Source organism: Falco biarmicus, chromosome 5 (genome assembly GCF_023638135.1).
Source record: "Falco biarmicus isolate bFalBia1 chromosome 5, bFalBia1.pri, whole genome shotgun sequence".
Lineage (NCBI taxonomy): Eukaryota > Metazoa > Chordata > Aves > Falconiformes > Falconidae > Falco > Falco biarmicus.
In genome coordinates this window covers 82,196,406-82,211,658 of record NC_079292.1, presented here as the reverse complement: position 1 = coordinate 82,211,658, position 15,253 = coordinate 82,196,406, and the positions used below count along the sequence as shown (strand labels likewise).

General features: G+C 38.6%; 1 protein-coding gene across 2 annotated transcripts in view; it reads right to left on the bottom strand.

The window, feature by feature from the left end:
- The window catches only part of ANO2 (anoctamin 2), a 191,750-nt gene that overhangs the window by 26,038 nt on the left and 150,459 nt on the right, over nucleotides 1–15,253 (bottom strand). For both annotated transcript variants that reach the window (XM_056342011.1, XM_056342012.1), the window contains 4 exons: nucleotides 14,908–15,109; nucleotides 10,155–10,266; nucleotides 8,754–8,811; nucleotides 7,806–7,906 (listed from right to left, as the gene is read on the bottom strand). In XM_056342011.1, coding sequence (XP_056197986.1) covers nucleotides 7,806–7,906; nucleotides 8,754–8,811; nucleotides 10,155–10,266; nucleotides 14,908–15,109 — 473 coding nt within the window. The remainder of the gene's footprint in view (nucleotides 1–7,805; nucleotides 7,907–8,753; nucleotides 8,812–10,154; nucleotides 10,267–14,907; nucleotides 15,110–15,253) is intronic.

The following is a 15,253-nucleotide window of genomic DNA, read 5'->3' as shown; positions in this document are numbered from 1 at the left end:
TATTCCTAAGTCACTGGAAAATATAGAATTCTATAACTACTAACATCAAAATTGAAACATTTATTGAATGCTTATGTGAAAAATACATATTTCTCAACCAATTATTTTTTTTCTGAGAGTTTACCAATCATGTATAAGGCAAAGTATGCAGATCTGTGTGGACCCTAAAAAACTTCACCAGGAGTTAGATGCTTTATGTACTTGCACAACTACATAATCTTCTTTCAGAGATTTTTCATAAGAGTTTTAAAGGTTCTGAATTTTCCTTCAGATATGCCACAGTGTATGCTAGTGCACAAACACTGTTATGGTGAGACTTGGAAATTCCTGATTTCAATCAGGAAATATTTGTGCTACCTGAAAAGTATGTGTCTTGCAATATCAACTATTCTGGTGAGTTTTCATTGCCTCTGAAGCAGAAAAGCAAAAAACCATTTCTCATCATTTCTTAGGTAAACACAGATTAGTTATGTCTCCCAGCTCCCACAGATCAGAAGAGGTTGTATCAGAGGTTCTAATTTTGATCACGTTTTACAATAACATTGTCCATTTTGGCCAGACTATAAATTACTCACATGGGTGAACAATTATTTGTGTTAAGTATTTCTTTGGACCTCAGTACGAGTATTAATATCAATTACTGTCCCACTGAGATGGGACACAAATTTCATAACACTAACAAATACATAAAATTCAGAAGTAGTATAATCCCAGAGTGAAATGAATCCATCTCTAAGAGCGAAGTATTCCCCATGCCCTCCACAGATGACATTTTAAATGCATATGCATCAATATTTTCATGCTATTTTACACATGGAGAAATTCCCATGGAAAAATGCAATAGAATGAGATATTTCTTCAAAATCAAGGAAGTGAAATACAGTTGAATTAACCTAAAACATTAAGATTTATACTTATGGTATGTCTTTCTTTTGTAGATTAAATTTATCTTTCACAAGTATGCATGACATTATTTTATAGCTCTTCACATATGTGCTGTATGAGTGAAAATCCAGATTAATTCCAGTGATGTTTTGCCAGTAGTGTAAGCAGGGCTCTCACACAAACGCTTCCCCCACAGCTTGCGATAAATCCTTTGAACTAGAGGTGTGTGGCCTGGCGACGGGAGTGTATGGGGAAATGGTAGTGGTTTTTGTTTGTACCTCCAGTTAAGCAGAACCGCTTTCTCAGACCCTAACTCAAGTAGCAGGGCAAGGGTTGCTGGCAAACACACTGAAGGCTTTGCTGGGTGGGTTTATTGCCTTGTTCCTGAATGTGCCTGAATGTGCACTGAGCCACACAGGAACACTGTGTCACCACAGAGCACAAGGTTTTTTATATATATATGTATCAGCCTGGAAATGACTACAGTGGCTACAGGATTTCTGCACCAACCAGTGTTTACAGGGCCCATTCAATTTTATCACCAGTACAGAGGAAATGGGGGTTGGCAGGCACTCTTAAAAAAGATCTAGATTGCATCAGGCCCTGTCAGTCCCAGGATCACAAAGCTGCAAAAATCAACGGATCAGCTGCAGCTTTTTTTCCAGGTGCAGCTAAGACATAGCTCATAAGTCTGCTGTTAACATCCTCAGTACTTTGGCAATATCCAGATATATGGAAGGTAACTGAATACTTCTGGTACCCAGAACATACAGTTTACACAGTTTTAATTAAAGGGTGGGGAGATTTAAAATGCTCCACATGAAAGAATTAGATGGATCCTTACAAAGACATTTACCTCCTACATCATGCAAACTCAGCCATTTGAAGACACTAAAATTTCCTTTTCCCGCCTCTGCTTTTATAGCAACCAAGGGAACTTGTCTGTGACAGAGGTGATGTAGTATTCAGAGGGTAGGAGACTGGGGGCAGGATTTAAAACAATCAAAGAATTCCCAGGACACTCTTCCAGCATATCCTAATTAATTTCCTAATGTAAGGGGCTCTCAGAGGACAGTGAACAATAAGTTCAAGACAGTGCAGATTTCTGTTCCAATAAAATCATATGAGCTATAAATGTCCCTCGTATTTCCACGGGCAGATGAGATTGAAGAGCATCTCACTGTCACTGTGCAGCAGCTGAGATAAAATTTGGGTGTGTTTAGATGTGAAGTCTGTACATGTGTGATCTAATCCTCTGGTTATAGCACCACCGAGTCAAGTTATGGAGTTTAATGCATACACATAACTCCCCTGAGGATCCAGTAACTAAAACAATAGTTGTTGTTTTTAATGTTTATTTGGGAATACACTAAATCCAGGGCTCAGTTACTCAGAATAATTTTTAATTTTTCATCTGGCTATCTATAAACCAGGCATGAGGAGTGGCATCTTCAACCTTTTTGACTTCAGCTTTGAAGAGTCTTCTTATTTTTATTTTTATGGAATTTTTTAAAGGATCAACTAACTGAATGCAAGCCAAACTAATTCTTTCAAATTTTCCACAAAAAATGTACCTTTGTGTCATATCCAAGCATGTGAAGTTTGAGACCAAACAGAAATGTGTCAGAAAGTTAAAGGAACAGAGAACAGGGATTTGCACTGTTTTTCTCCAGCTATACAGCAGTAGAGCAATGCAAATTAGTTTTGCAGAACTCTATAGCTGCACATATGATTGTGATATTAAACCCGAGTAAGCTTTTTAAATGCACTTGTGTGTAACCTGTTTTTTAATTACTCAGATCAACATTTTCAAACAAAGCTGACAGACAGTGATAATCAAGAGCTATTTTAGCTTCTGATTTCTGCATGCCAGGCAGCTCCACCAGTAAGAAAGAAGTAAAATTTGCCCATTCAGGATGAGTGTCCAAGAAGGTTGGGCTGAAGAGGCACTGAAGAAGTCTCATGACCCCACTAGTAGCCACATGAATCTGGACAAACAGAGAAAACATTAGAACAGTAGAATAGCCATTATTTCTGGTCCTTTGGGCAGTGAATATCAAAAAGCAAAATACATTCTTAAGGAGACTGAATAGCACTAAATAAGAATGAATGTAGGATCAGGGAGAAAATAAATCAAGAACAGGTTTTTGTCAGAAGGCTACATCTAGAGTCATTAAAAATGATGCTGCAGTTTCTTACAGGGGATTGACACCAAACTGTTCTGTTAGATAAGAGGTGGGAACATGGTTTAATTATGCTGTTCATAATTCCTAATATAACCAATAAACATCACATTGTGCAAGATAATCAGCACATTTATGAAGACAGCATAAAATCACTACAGAAAAATGCCCCACCCCTGAAGAACCCACAAGCTTTTGTGAAAAAAAGATGAGGAAAAGAAGAGAGAGATCAAAACCAAAGTGATCCTGGCTGGGATGCAAGCACATGCTGTACTTACACGAAGTCTCTTAAAAAAAACCAGACGGATGACTCAACAGTTGCTCTATTTATACCTTAAAAAGGAGTAGGAGGATTTGGGGGATATAGGGGAAGACACAATGATGACTTGGGAAAAATAAGAAATTTGTGGAGTGAGACAGAGTGGAACAAATGGAGCCTGGAGAGGCAGGGCAGCTTGGGGCCAGGCTGAAATAAGACAGATGCAGGGAAATTATTTTGTTGGTGCAAGTCTTCAGTGTCTTCGGGGGCCGTGCAGTCCTCCTGATGCGTGTCCACCAGAGCCTGACAGAAAAATTGAAGCCGAGGATCAGTTCACCAGTTTCTCAAGATTCTCATTTAACAAATGTCCTTGGATAACTGCAAAGGCAGATCACCTGTGACAGTCATCAAGAACTTGATTAGAAGTATTGCAAGGCAGTGCTTGCTAGACTCTACATGAAAAGACAGAAAACCCCTAGAATACAGCTGCCAGGGGTGAATGATTATTTATATCAGGTGGGTTTTAAGGTTATCCTTAAATAGTTTATTATTTTTTTCCTTTGTAGCATGGAAAAGTGTACAGGGAGAGCGCTAGACAGCAAAGACTATTAGGCTGAGTAGCTGGAGCACTTACGCATAGAGAAAAGGAAGGGCAGTGACTCAGACTCTTGTGTCCTTGCCTGCAATTTTGTTTGCTGCTTTGGGGAAGGAGCACTGAAGGTCCAGGCTTTTCTTCAGTCATATTCCTACAGTCTGCCCACATGAGGAGAGACCTTCTCATCTTCACAGGTAGGGGGTACAAGAAGGAGGCAGGGGAAGAACAGAAGGACTTTAATCTCTCATTCTGTTCCACAAATTTATGGTGTAGCCACATTTCCTTGGCACATTCAGACCTCTGAATTCTATGGACGTTTCAGTTGTGTTTGAGATTTATTGATTTCTCAAATAAAAGAAAACAATAAACAGAAACAGGAAAGAAAAAAAGAAAAGGCACATCCCCCCCAACATTAAGAATAATGTATTAAAGCTGACAAGCTACATAAAAGATAATAGCTATGAAAGAATGTGTTTAAATTGATTTTACTAACTCTTAGTATTCTCATCCAGCACAGTTAAGTGTATTTTGAAGTAAGTGGTGGAAACTGATGTTGAATAAAAAAGCCAAAATCATGGCTCCACTAAAGTCAGTGGAAGTTTTGCCATTGACTTCAATAGGGCCAGGATTTCACCCTAAGGGTTTGTCACCAAGGTCAAAGACAGAGAGTAATAAAATAACCACACAGTTTTTTTTCAATAAGTTCAGAAAAACAGAACTGAAGAAAAGGAGTCTGAAAGGAACTCTAAGTTAAGGCTCTCAAGCCCTGCAGCCTTTTAGGGTCAATTCCTGTGGCAACAGTAAAAGAATTATGGTATGTGACACATCTGAGTGAACTGTGGCAGATTTACATCTGTTAAACTTGTGAATTCCAGTCTCACAGAACACACGTTTCAATTGAAGTACGCTTAGTTTTCCATAATTCAAGTATTGTTGCACTTACCTAGTGTTCTGATATTTGTGGGTGCAGAAACTGAAAAAGAAATCGCAGAAAGGTTTAGAAAACCAGCAAGTCACATCTGTTGTAGCTGTGCAGCAGACACAAGGCTGCCATCTGAAGTTTAAGTCCATAATTCCTCAGCCAGCACTGACCGCGGGTAAGCCAGAATGAAGAAATGGAATGATGGTTCCCAATTGTGGCAAAATTTGGGGCGCTAGAAACATAATGGATGGATGTTGTCTATAAAGTCAGTCTACCACCTTCTTAGTAGCATTTTTTTAAGGGAAAGAGACAGCAAATGAGAGCAAGCTTTGTGATCTTCTGCAAAGCAATTAAAATGCCTTGGGGTTTATGGTGAATGAGATCAAAAGGTTTTCTGAAAATAATCCTGAAATCCTGAGATTTCAATAAGGAAGAAAACTCTGGATCTGGTCATCATATAACTTAGCAGAGAGATACTTCCACGTTACAGACATGTAAAGGACAGTTCCAGATTCTGAAGAGCAAATCACCATTTATGATAGTCCCTTCTGCCTTTCCATATGGGTAAGGTTCATTGCACCACTTGTACTCCACCCTCATGGGAAATTACAGGGAGCCAGTGGAACAAGCTGTGTAATTCACTCTGTCATTCCCTCCGAATAGGCACAAAGCAAGGGGGGTGGGGGGTGGGGGGCGGGCGGGGGAATGCTGCTGCTGAAACTGGGGATAGAAAAAGTCGATCTGCCTTTCTGCCAGAGGAGGACTGTTCACCACGGTGTGTAGCCTGTACAAAAGCAGACACCACAAAACAGAACAAGGGCTCGATGAAGACAGAGATCTCCTGGGAAGGAAAATAAAAAACCTATTGGTAGAAAAAGGACGATCTAACAGAGGAGGTGAGCTGATTGTTAGAGATTACCAAGGAATACAGGTAGCAGAACGGCAAGAACAGGATACAGTAGGAAGCCAGAGAAGAAGGCGGGAGGGCAGGGAGCAGGGATATATTCATCTATACATCTGTCACATCTAACAACAGCATGTATAGACCCAGTACACTAAGTGTGAGACACAGGTATGCCAGAACCACTACTTGTACAACACATGAGTGTCTCAAGTCCCTTTTGGTCTGGCTTTATCTGTGTGCAGCAGACCTGTGCACAGCCCTCTGAAGACTCACACTCACAGTGTGCCCGTGCGCCCGCGTCCTGGGGCAGGTGAGGTAGAATAGAGTATCGCTAACTCCAAACCAGTGGAGTGGTCTATGCAGAAATAGAAAGCTAACTCTTATTTAATTAAGTGTTCAGCAAAACACTGTGCTTCTGGTACAAACAGGTCCAGTCAGAAGGGCCGAGCCCTTACAGATATACACGTAATTTTCTTGAGAATGCAGACAAGCGAAGGGAAACCAGATGTGCTTATTTCAAGGTGACAAGATAGCATTGTGACTGAAATGAGGTATTTCTCTGGGAAGGAGAAGATGAAAGGAAGGAGAGGATTAAAGTTTGTTTGTTTTTAAACAGTTATTCAGTTTTCAAAATGGAGGCTGCCATTGGGTTGTTGGCAGAAGGCTGGGGGAGCAGAAATGAGGGAGAAAAATGGGATGAAACTGTCACATTCTTGCACCAAGAGTTGTAGTGCGGGAACTGAGAAATAATTTGACAGCGATTTTCTGTTTGGACTGGATCAGCCTCTGCTTTCATGAGTCAAAAATAATAAATGCTCTATTTCTAACATCATAAAACTCCCATTAAGAAAGTCCAGTAGCAATAAGTTTTTGGAAGACAGGGAAAAAAAATCAGACCAGGTTTACACTGAGAAAGCTTTAAGTCTTCAATGTGTCAGATATTTTGGGAATGATTTACCACACTTTCCTCAAAATAAACTGTAAACTCAATAAGAAGTAGACAGAAAACAGGCCTCCCTATTGAACTTTGACACAAGAATAATGAAACTCTCCATAACCCACATTTGATTTGTTTGGAATTTTTTTTTCTTTCTGTTTATATAAATTACTTTTTTAAAAAAATGTTCTTGCTAAGAAAAAGGAGGAAAAGAGCTCATTTAAAAAAATATTTCATAATCTTTTAAGCATCACTCATATTGGTGTTTCTAGTTAGCATCTTCAAGGCCTTCCTTGGGGATGTGATCTCAAAGCTACTGACACCAGTGTTGAAAGATTCTAACTTCAGTGGCGTTGAGACTTTTATCTAAGCCAGACTCTTCATCTAACACATTTCACAGACCAGTGCCACCAGCAAGGATGATTCAGTTAACAGAAATAAGAGCAAACCTCCCAGGAGGCAGAAGCAGGACACTATCAGTGGATTCTCAGTGCCTGAAGATCCCCTTGACATTGGAGGCAGACAAGAGAGACTTCTGGCTGTATTTGGAGCAGAGGACACAAGCATCCTTGTGGCAGGCAGTCACTGATGCAGCACGTCAGCATCTCTCCCATAATTCTAGCTCCTGCGTCATACGGTAACATACTGGCATACATGTGCCTTAGAAATGTGTGTCGTTCATCCGTAAGCCCGTAAAATAGTCATAGATCAAGCAATACATTTTAACGGCTTTTATGAGCTATTGCTTTTCTTCACACCATCTCTCCTCCACTTTATACTAATTTGTATTCAATACTGCTACCCTGAAAGCTTCTGTAAAACTTCCCAAGAGATCTATCATACCTTGCCTGTTTTCCCAGGTTTCTAAAATTAATTTAGATCAATTATTTAATATATTCAATCACTTTCTCCAAGCCATTTACTGCAGATATAGCCAATTATTCAACATAAAATACAGCCAGATCATTTCAGCACAACTGAAAATGTGATTTATCATCACATTCAATTAGAACCCACTGAAGGCAGCGGCAAAAATGGCATTTGGCTGAATAAGGATCAAGTCTTTAATTTACTGTGTCACAGGAGTAACCGTGGTAATGAAGAAGGCTAGGATACATACGGGATTCCAATTTCAAACAGATTGTTTTGAATCAGTTGTTTTCCAAGCATAATGATGCTCAGCTGAATACAGAGTTCCATCAAACAGCCTCCTGGAGCACACTGTAATTAAACAAAACCATAGAGTGTGAAGGGATTAAGAGAATTAATTTAAAAGCACCCACCTGGGAGAGCTAATGATGTCTATACGTGCTCATCGCCCCTGCCACCAATTTGTGCAGCACAGAGCTCATCGATCATTGCAATTCTATGCTTAACAAGGTATTTCATCTCCACTCATAAAACTGCATTATGGAAAATATGCAGAGCTCTGAAATAACTTACTGTGCCCTGGGGCTACTATATTTCCTTTTAAAATATTTACTATATAATCAATGTAATAAACATAATGCAGTATCACCAACCTGATGTCTCCCAAGGGGGAAGAAAGTCTTCAATCTTGTAAAGACTTATGTGCAAGCTTTATTGTAAAACCCTGAGTACATCTATCGATTTTCAAGGGAATACCCGCAGCAGTTAAAAGGAATTTTGGAAAAAAATTAAATGTTTACAGGTTTAGCACAAAATGGCTATAACTTTCTGATCTATTAAAATTGTTAGGCTTCCAGTGATCTACAGAATGATAAGCCAGAATCAGTTCTGGCTCTGCTATAGGTTCCCCAAAGGCATAAGTCATATTAAGGAATGTTTGTGCCTTAGTGTCCAGTAAAGCATAGAAATGGTGAAGCTTCACCTAAGAAAGACCATGAAGTGCTCAAAACTGCAGAAAGAAAGAAAATACAAGTGCCTCAGATGGAAAACTTGGGTTTTGACTATTTATGTCAAAGATTTAACATCTTGGCTTAACATGTTTTCTATTTTTCCTGTATTGTCTATATTCCACTGAAATGCCTGTACATGTATCTCTTTTTGTTAAGGTTTTTTTCATTTGAATTTCATATGCACTTACCTCTTCCATTCGATAACCATCAAATACATATACATAATGACCAGGACGGCCAACGAATCTGAAAGCAACAACAATATATGAAATGATACAAAAATAGGAAAAAAGTTAACTTCAAAAACATTACGTAGTTCATTCATATCAGCTAAAGTATTTCAGAACTAGCTACCTCATCATGAATTTTAAGACTGGAGAGCTATTCAACTTTGATTATTTCAAATTATTTCAAAGCAGTAGACCTCTACAAATATTTTTCTACTACACCTTTACAAAATAATTTTAATAAAGTATTTCTCTGTGATAAAAAAATATAATAATCTCCCTCCTTTGACCAATGATCACAAACAAAACTGGGAACATGTATCCTAACTCACATGCTCTTGCATCTGAGTAAAGCCCTGAATGGAAATATTTACATATCTATACAGTAATTCGCACAGTAAAGGTTCTCCTGACTACAAGGGAAGAAAAGGAGAGGTGACTTTACTATAACCATGAAATGCAAAAATATGGTTAAAAAATAAAGGAATTGTGATATTTTTCATCGATGTCTTACAATATTTACAACTGCTGGTAAAATTTATCATTAATTCTTAAACCAATGATGCTGAATAGGATTAGTGAAGAGTACAGATTAATAAACTTTACAGCCCCCAAAAGGAGCAGAAAAATGGTATGAAATAGAATCCAGAGGATGTTTTAAACATTTTTTCCAAAGTTTTAGCAAACAATCATTTTAAGCTTCCCATTCAAAAGCATGAGTTATACTGTGGGTAACTGGGTCCCAAAAGACAATGATCCTGAATCCATAGGAAGTCACACTTATTCAGCAGTACAGCTGAATTAGCTTTTTCGTCAATCAGTTCATTTGCCAAAACATGCAACTTCTAGTTGACTATAACTATTTCTTAATTTAACTTGATACGGGCAAATAGTGCAAAATGTTGAGAAAGTAATAGAGAAAGTAGTTCTGTAATTTTAAATGAAACCAGAAAAACTTTCCTTGCTAAATGATGCTTTAAGTAAAATGTGGAAAATTAAGACCTGTAAGCACCACTATTCACTCAAAAATGCAACACCTTTTTTTAACTAAAGAGAGTTATTTTCTGAGGTGTAGATTATTCTTATTTTAGAACACAAACAAAAATGGTTGCATTTCAGAACAATGCTCTACGTAGAAGAGAGACAGGAAAGTACTCAACTTCATGCCCTGCCATATGAAAGCAAGCTTTATACAAACAACCCTCTTTATGTTATTTTTTAATTGCTGGTGAAAGTGGCCAGTGCCAGAACTTAGTTTGGTAGCCCTTTGTGCCCATTTTTAAAAAACAGATCCACTAATATAGATACACACATAAATATATATATACATGCATATCTATATCTAAAGGACAATTATCCTACCTTCCTTTAAAAAACGCAACATAAAAAATTGGTGCATAAGAATTCACGAACTTCAGCAGGAATGCCTTCAAAACCAATCTCTCCTCAAAGGTTTTCTCTGTTTTTGGTACCTCTGAGCAGGGAGGGAGGAAAAAGCAAAAAGCAAACCAGAAACATCAGTTAGTAAATACGTAAACATTCCTGATATCCCCAAATACAAAACCAAACTGCAAACTTTGAGCTCATACTGGTTTTTCTTTTGTACTTTTCATTTGCATCAATGCACACCAGGTCTGTCACCAACTCCTGATTTCCAGAGCGTCTTTCTGAATTTCCAGATGGAAACGGAATATTCTTTGATAGAAACACTAATAATGACAACGAAATTAACCTGATTCTGTGACAGGCCTCTGACAGCTTATCCCAAGTTGCTTTTGGCTGTCTATCCAATACCCTGGAGGCAAAAACCCCAACAGATCCTGACACCTGGCCTGGACCTGACAATGCCCCACTTTTCCAGTCTCTTCCATTGCCTTGCTGAGAGACCTGGGCAGACCACATCACCTTCCTGTGCTTCAGGCCACATCTGTGAAACCTTAGCACAGTCGTCCACTGCCATTTACTCTGATATCTATTATATGATTCAATATATAATATTATCAAATATATTTTATTAACATAATATTTGTTATTTTTAATAATAGGATAAATAATTGTTACATATTTACGTGGTTCTCCATCTAGCTATCTGGAGTTTGAAGAAAAAAAAATTGGATCTTGATATTCAATTGCATAAAGATACAGTAGTATAAATGGCTTTAATGTATATAAGCATATGTTTATTCACATACATAAGTGTATCAGTTACACAGCTGAAATAAAAAAACATTCATATTCTCAATGTATGAATGATGAAAGCAAAGTACAAAGACTTTCATCCACCAAAAAAACCCCAACCTTAAAAGCTTTCTTAACTTTGTGTGCACAACCCTTTTTTTTTTTTCTAATGGGACTGTTAATGTGCTTAAAGCTAAACACAAGACTAAGTACCGTTCTGAATAAGGCATTAAGTGAATTGTTAATTGCCATGCAAAATAAATGCACATTTTTGCTAACGCTTCTCCATTCATTTTATATATCTTACATTACTAGACTGTTCTAGATAACTTGTAAAAATGTGTCTTAAACATTTCCAGTATTCATTACTCTATTCCCAGATTTATGTCCAATTCCCATGGAAATTTTCTAGCAGCAGAACACATTGGTGCAAGACCAAGGCTTTTCAAACTGACAGTAGGATCTTCTTTTAAAAATTCTGTATGGGTTAAACCCTTGTGTTGCCATGCTCATCCTGAGCTGTTAACTAGTGTGAGAGCAGATAATTTTACTGTGGTCTATTCTTGACTGAATAGCATGTAGCTGAGATGTGTGAAATAATAAGGTAGATCCAGAGCTCTGGCTTTAAGGACTTGATTAAAAATATTGCTGTACTTGTACAGCTTTGTTTTGGAACACAGTCTGGGTGTTTTGGTTCCTTTAGGTTTTTTTTTTCTTAGAAATAAAGCATCATGTGATTTGAGCACTAAAGGAATAACAAAACTCTGAGTCCCCACTGCCCAGCTCTATTTGTGGTACTTTCAACAATATTTTCATAAAAGATCAACACACAATCTGTTGAGCCTTAAGTCATCATTCACCTATACGTATAAAAAAGCTTAAACCTTCAAATTATTTCAAAAATTTGCAGGTGATTCCATATGCTGGATAAATACTCAGGATAACAGATCACAGCAGCAGGAATATTGAATAACAGAGGTGCAGCTTTTAATTTGAGGGAGCAAACCCCTAGCCTTTGCCTTACGGAGAACCCCTCCAAAGATGATCTCAGCCCCTGGATGAGAATTTGCACACCATATATGGTTCCAGAGACTCACCCAGCACTTCACTCCCTCCCCGCACTCAGATACACTATACCATACCGACAGAGGCATGCATAGAATTCGTCCTTTAGCTAGTGGAGTCTGCTGCATGAGAAATGCATCCAGCCAGAATAGATGCATTAGTAAGAGAGAAAACTTCCCCCTCCCCCCCCCCTCCCCCCCCCCCCCAAATGATACACTCATAGCATATGGCTGGTTGTGCAGTATGTTACACCAAAACTGGGCAGCTGAAACTTTCCAGGTAGAGAACGAGCTGAGACATCGGTGCACGGGACGTAGCTCACTGAAGGAGTTGCTGCCTTTATAAGGCACAAACACAAGTCATTTTGATTTTGTCCCCATTTGACTGATTCTTCCTTGACCTGAATGAAGTTACAAGTGAGTAAATGAGTCGTAAGCCAAGCCTGACACCACCTGATCACTGAAGATGACCTGTTCAACCTGACAACACCAGGATATAACCTGCACTTTTGCTGGTTGGATCTGTGACCATGTGGCATCAGCACCCCGCTTTGCTGGGTCCACTAGAAGCACATGGAGTCTTGGTGCATCTTGTACAATCTCTCTGTATTGATTACAGCAAAACTATTACTTTCCCCCACCCCCCAAGCACTGATTCAGCAGATATTGAGGCAGATCCATTACTTTGTTCCTGTGACAAATGCAATTGCTGGTTCTATTCTTGTGCTTACAGATGCATTTTTTCACTTGTACAAAGATTGAAGTGTCTGCAATAGAATATAGGTTGCAATAGCAACCTATAGTGCCATGAGCTGTGCCTCCAGCCCCAAAAGTGTGTTTCTCAGCTTGTCGATTAACTGCAGTGTGGAAAGAGAATTGTTTTGCTCTGCTCAGCAAAATGAAAGTTCACAAGGTAAAGAGCATTTATCAGCGTGAATGAATTGTAATTTTTAAAAACATTTTGATTACATTTGGCATCTGAGCCTAGCACTGGAGAAAGCTGCCTGAATGAACTTTCTAACTTATGTAATTTGTAGCACTAGAGGTTATTCAGACTGGATCCTTCTTAAACAAAACATCTGATGGCTAATTAGGAATGCTGCCTAAATAAAGATAGCTGGATTAGAATTAAATGCAAAGTGGCAGGGGGACAATAATCAGCAAGTAAGAAATCCTTGTTTCTTTGACGGTTCAGAGTGGAGCACTTTTCAAAGGGAGAGATTTTCCTTCTGTGCTTTCCCCAGAGAGGCAATGGCAGTGGCTTGTGTTCCCCAGCTCTTGCCTAGAAACTGCCACGGAGGAGAAACCTCACCTTCATCTCTTCCTACTCTTTCCACAAAGTACTATCATGCCTTAACAGTTGTGCCTTTCCTTACCTGGGAAGGTGCAGGGGACAGAATTCACCAGGTCACACACAGTTAGCAGCTTGTTAGTTACATGAAAGCTGAAAATCTGGGTACAGTTTTGGCCAGGACAGTAAGCCTGAGATTTTTTATGCCACTAGAACAGAGTTAATTTGTATAACCCTGCTACATTCTGCCCAAAGCAAAAACGAACAAACAAATTAACCCCACATGGTGGCCTTTTGTGAAAATGAATTGCTCTGTCTTCATTTCTTTCAAATATATTGCAAATTTAATCTAAGTTATCAGCTGTCCTTGCTGGTAAAGCTACAGGACCATATTTCAAAACAGCAGGATTAGACGTCTATTATGACAGCTACAAAACTTCAGTTTATGTTCTTCAAAAAAATAAGACTAAAAGAGATGTTTTCACTTGTGACTTTAAAAGTGTCCTGAGAAAGTGAGAGCAGGAAACACAACTATTAAAAGTTCCTAAGATATTAATCCGAAGTCTGCTAGTTCCAGCCAGCTTCACATCACTGTAGGGTTTACAGGGAATTCCAATTTCAAATGACTGAGTCATGCTCCAAGTGTCAAAAAGTTTCTAACTTGGATGCCTAAATTTAGATGCCCAAAATTGGCAGGTTTCAGTTGCTACAGTTAAAGGTACCTGTGATTGCTGAGTTATTTTCAGTGTTTTGAATAATTGACTTTATGTTCCTAGACTTCGAAGCATCTAGAATTAGAGGTGATGTATAAAAATGTGGGAAACAAGACTTAATGAAAGCTATAAGGAGGTCATGTTAGGGCCCTGCCAGTAAACATGTTTGGCCTAATTTATATTAAAAAACAAAACCCCAGCCTAAATCCATGTTAATAATCAAAGGAAAGTCTCACCTTTAAAAGACTTAAATACATTGCCAGGCTTGTAACAACAGAATGACATTAAAAAGAACAATCCAAACTCTAACTGAAGTAGATATTATTATTAAAAAAAAGTGCAGCCCAGATATGTCCCCAGAATGGCAAAAAAACCCTTTGATTTGTAAGGACCTAGTGAAAATCAAATTAGCAAAATAATGTGGTAAGCAATTGCCAGGGTAGCTTTGCCAGAGCCAGCAACATCTTTGAAACAACCCAATGATTTTCAGCAAACCAAGCTCCTGGAGGTAAAGATACATATCAAAATACACACCAGGTCAAAAATTCTCAACCAGCTCTAGATAAGTGGATCTGGGTGGATCTTGGCATAGATCCAGTGCAATGCAGAAATACCAGCTGAGATCCTGGAAATAGCACAGCTGCCTTAACATGGCATTATGTCCAGGCTAATTAGTCCTATTAGTGGCACACTGCATGTTGCGGCTTAGACCCCTCGTTCACAGAGGCATGTCTGAGCATCTTACCCCATAGGCCTGAATATTTTCACTGGCACTCTGCAGTGGGAAATCTTCCTCTTAGAACCCCCTTGCATACTCTCATGTCAATACATGTAATGTACTAATGAGGAATGTGGTGAGATACTTTTACCAATTTCTGTCAGCCATTTGGCAACAGCTCCGTAAATTTCATCAAGCACAAGTATCACAATGAGGTTAATGATGACAGCAGTTGCAGTCACAGTCACTCGAACGTTTGACTTGGTTATCTCATTTGTGCTGAATGACAAAGCTGCTGCTGTAGTGATTCGGTACACAATCACACCAAACACTGCTGAAAATGTCAGCATAATCTGCAAAGAGATGTACAGATAGATTAGTTCAAGTTTGATACCAGCATTTAAACAGAAGCCTTGACTGATATGTTGGGTTTGTTCCATGAATTGTCATTGTGTGATTTCTTATTTCCACAATAATACAAGGATAGTCGAATTAAA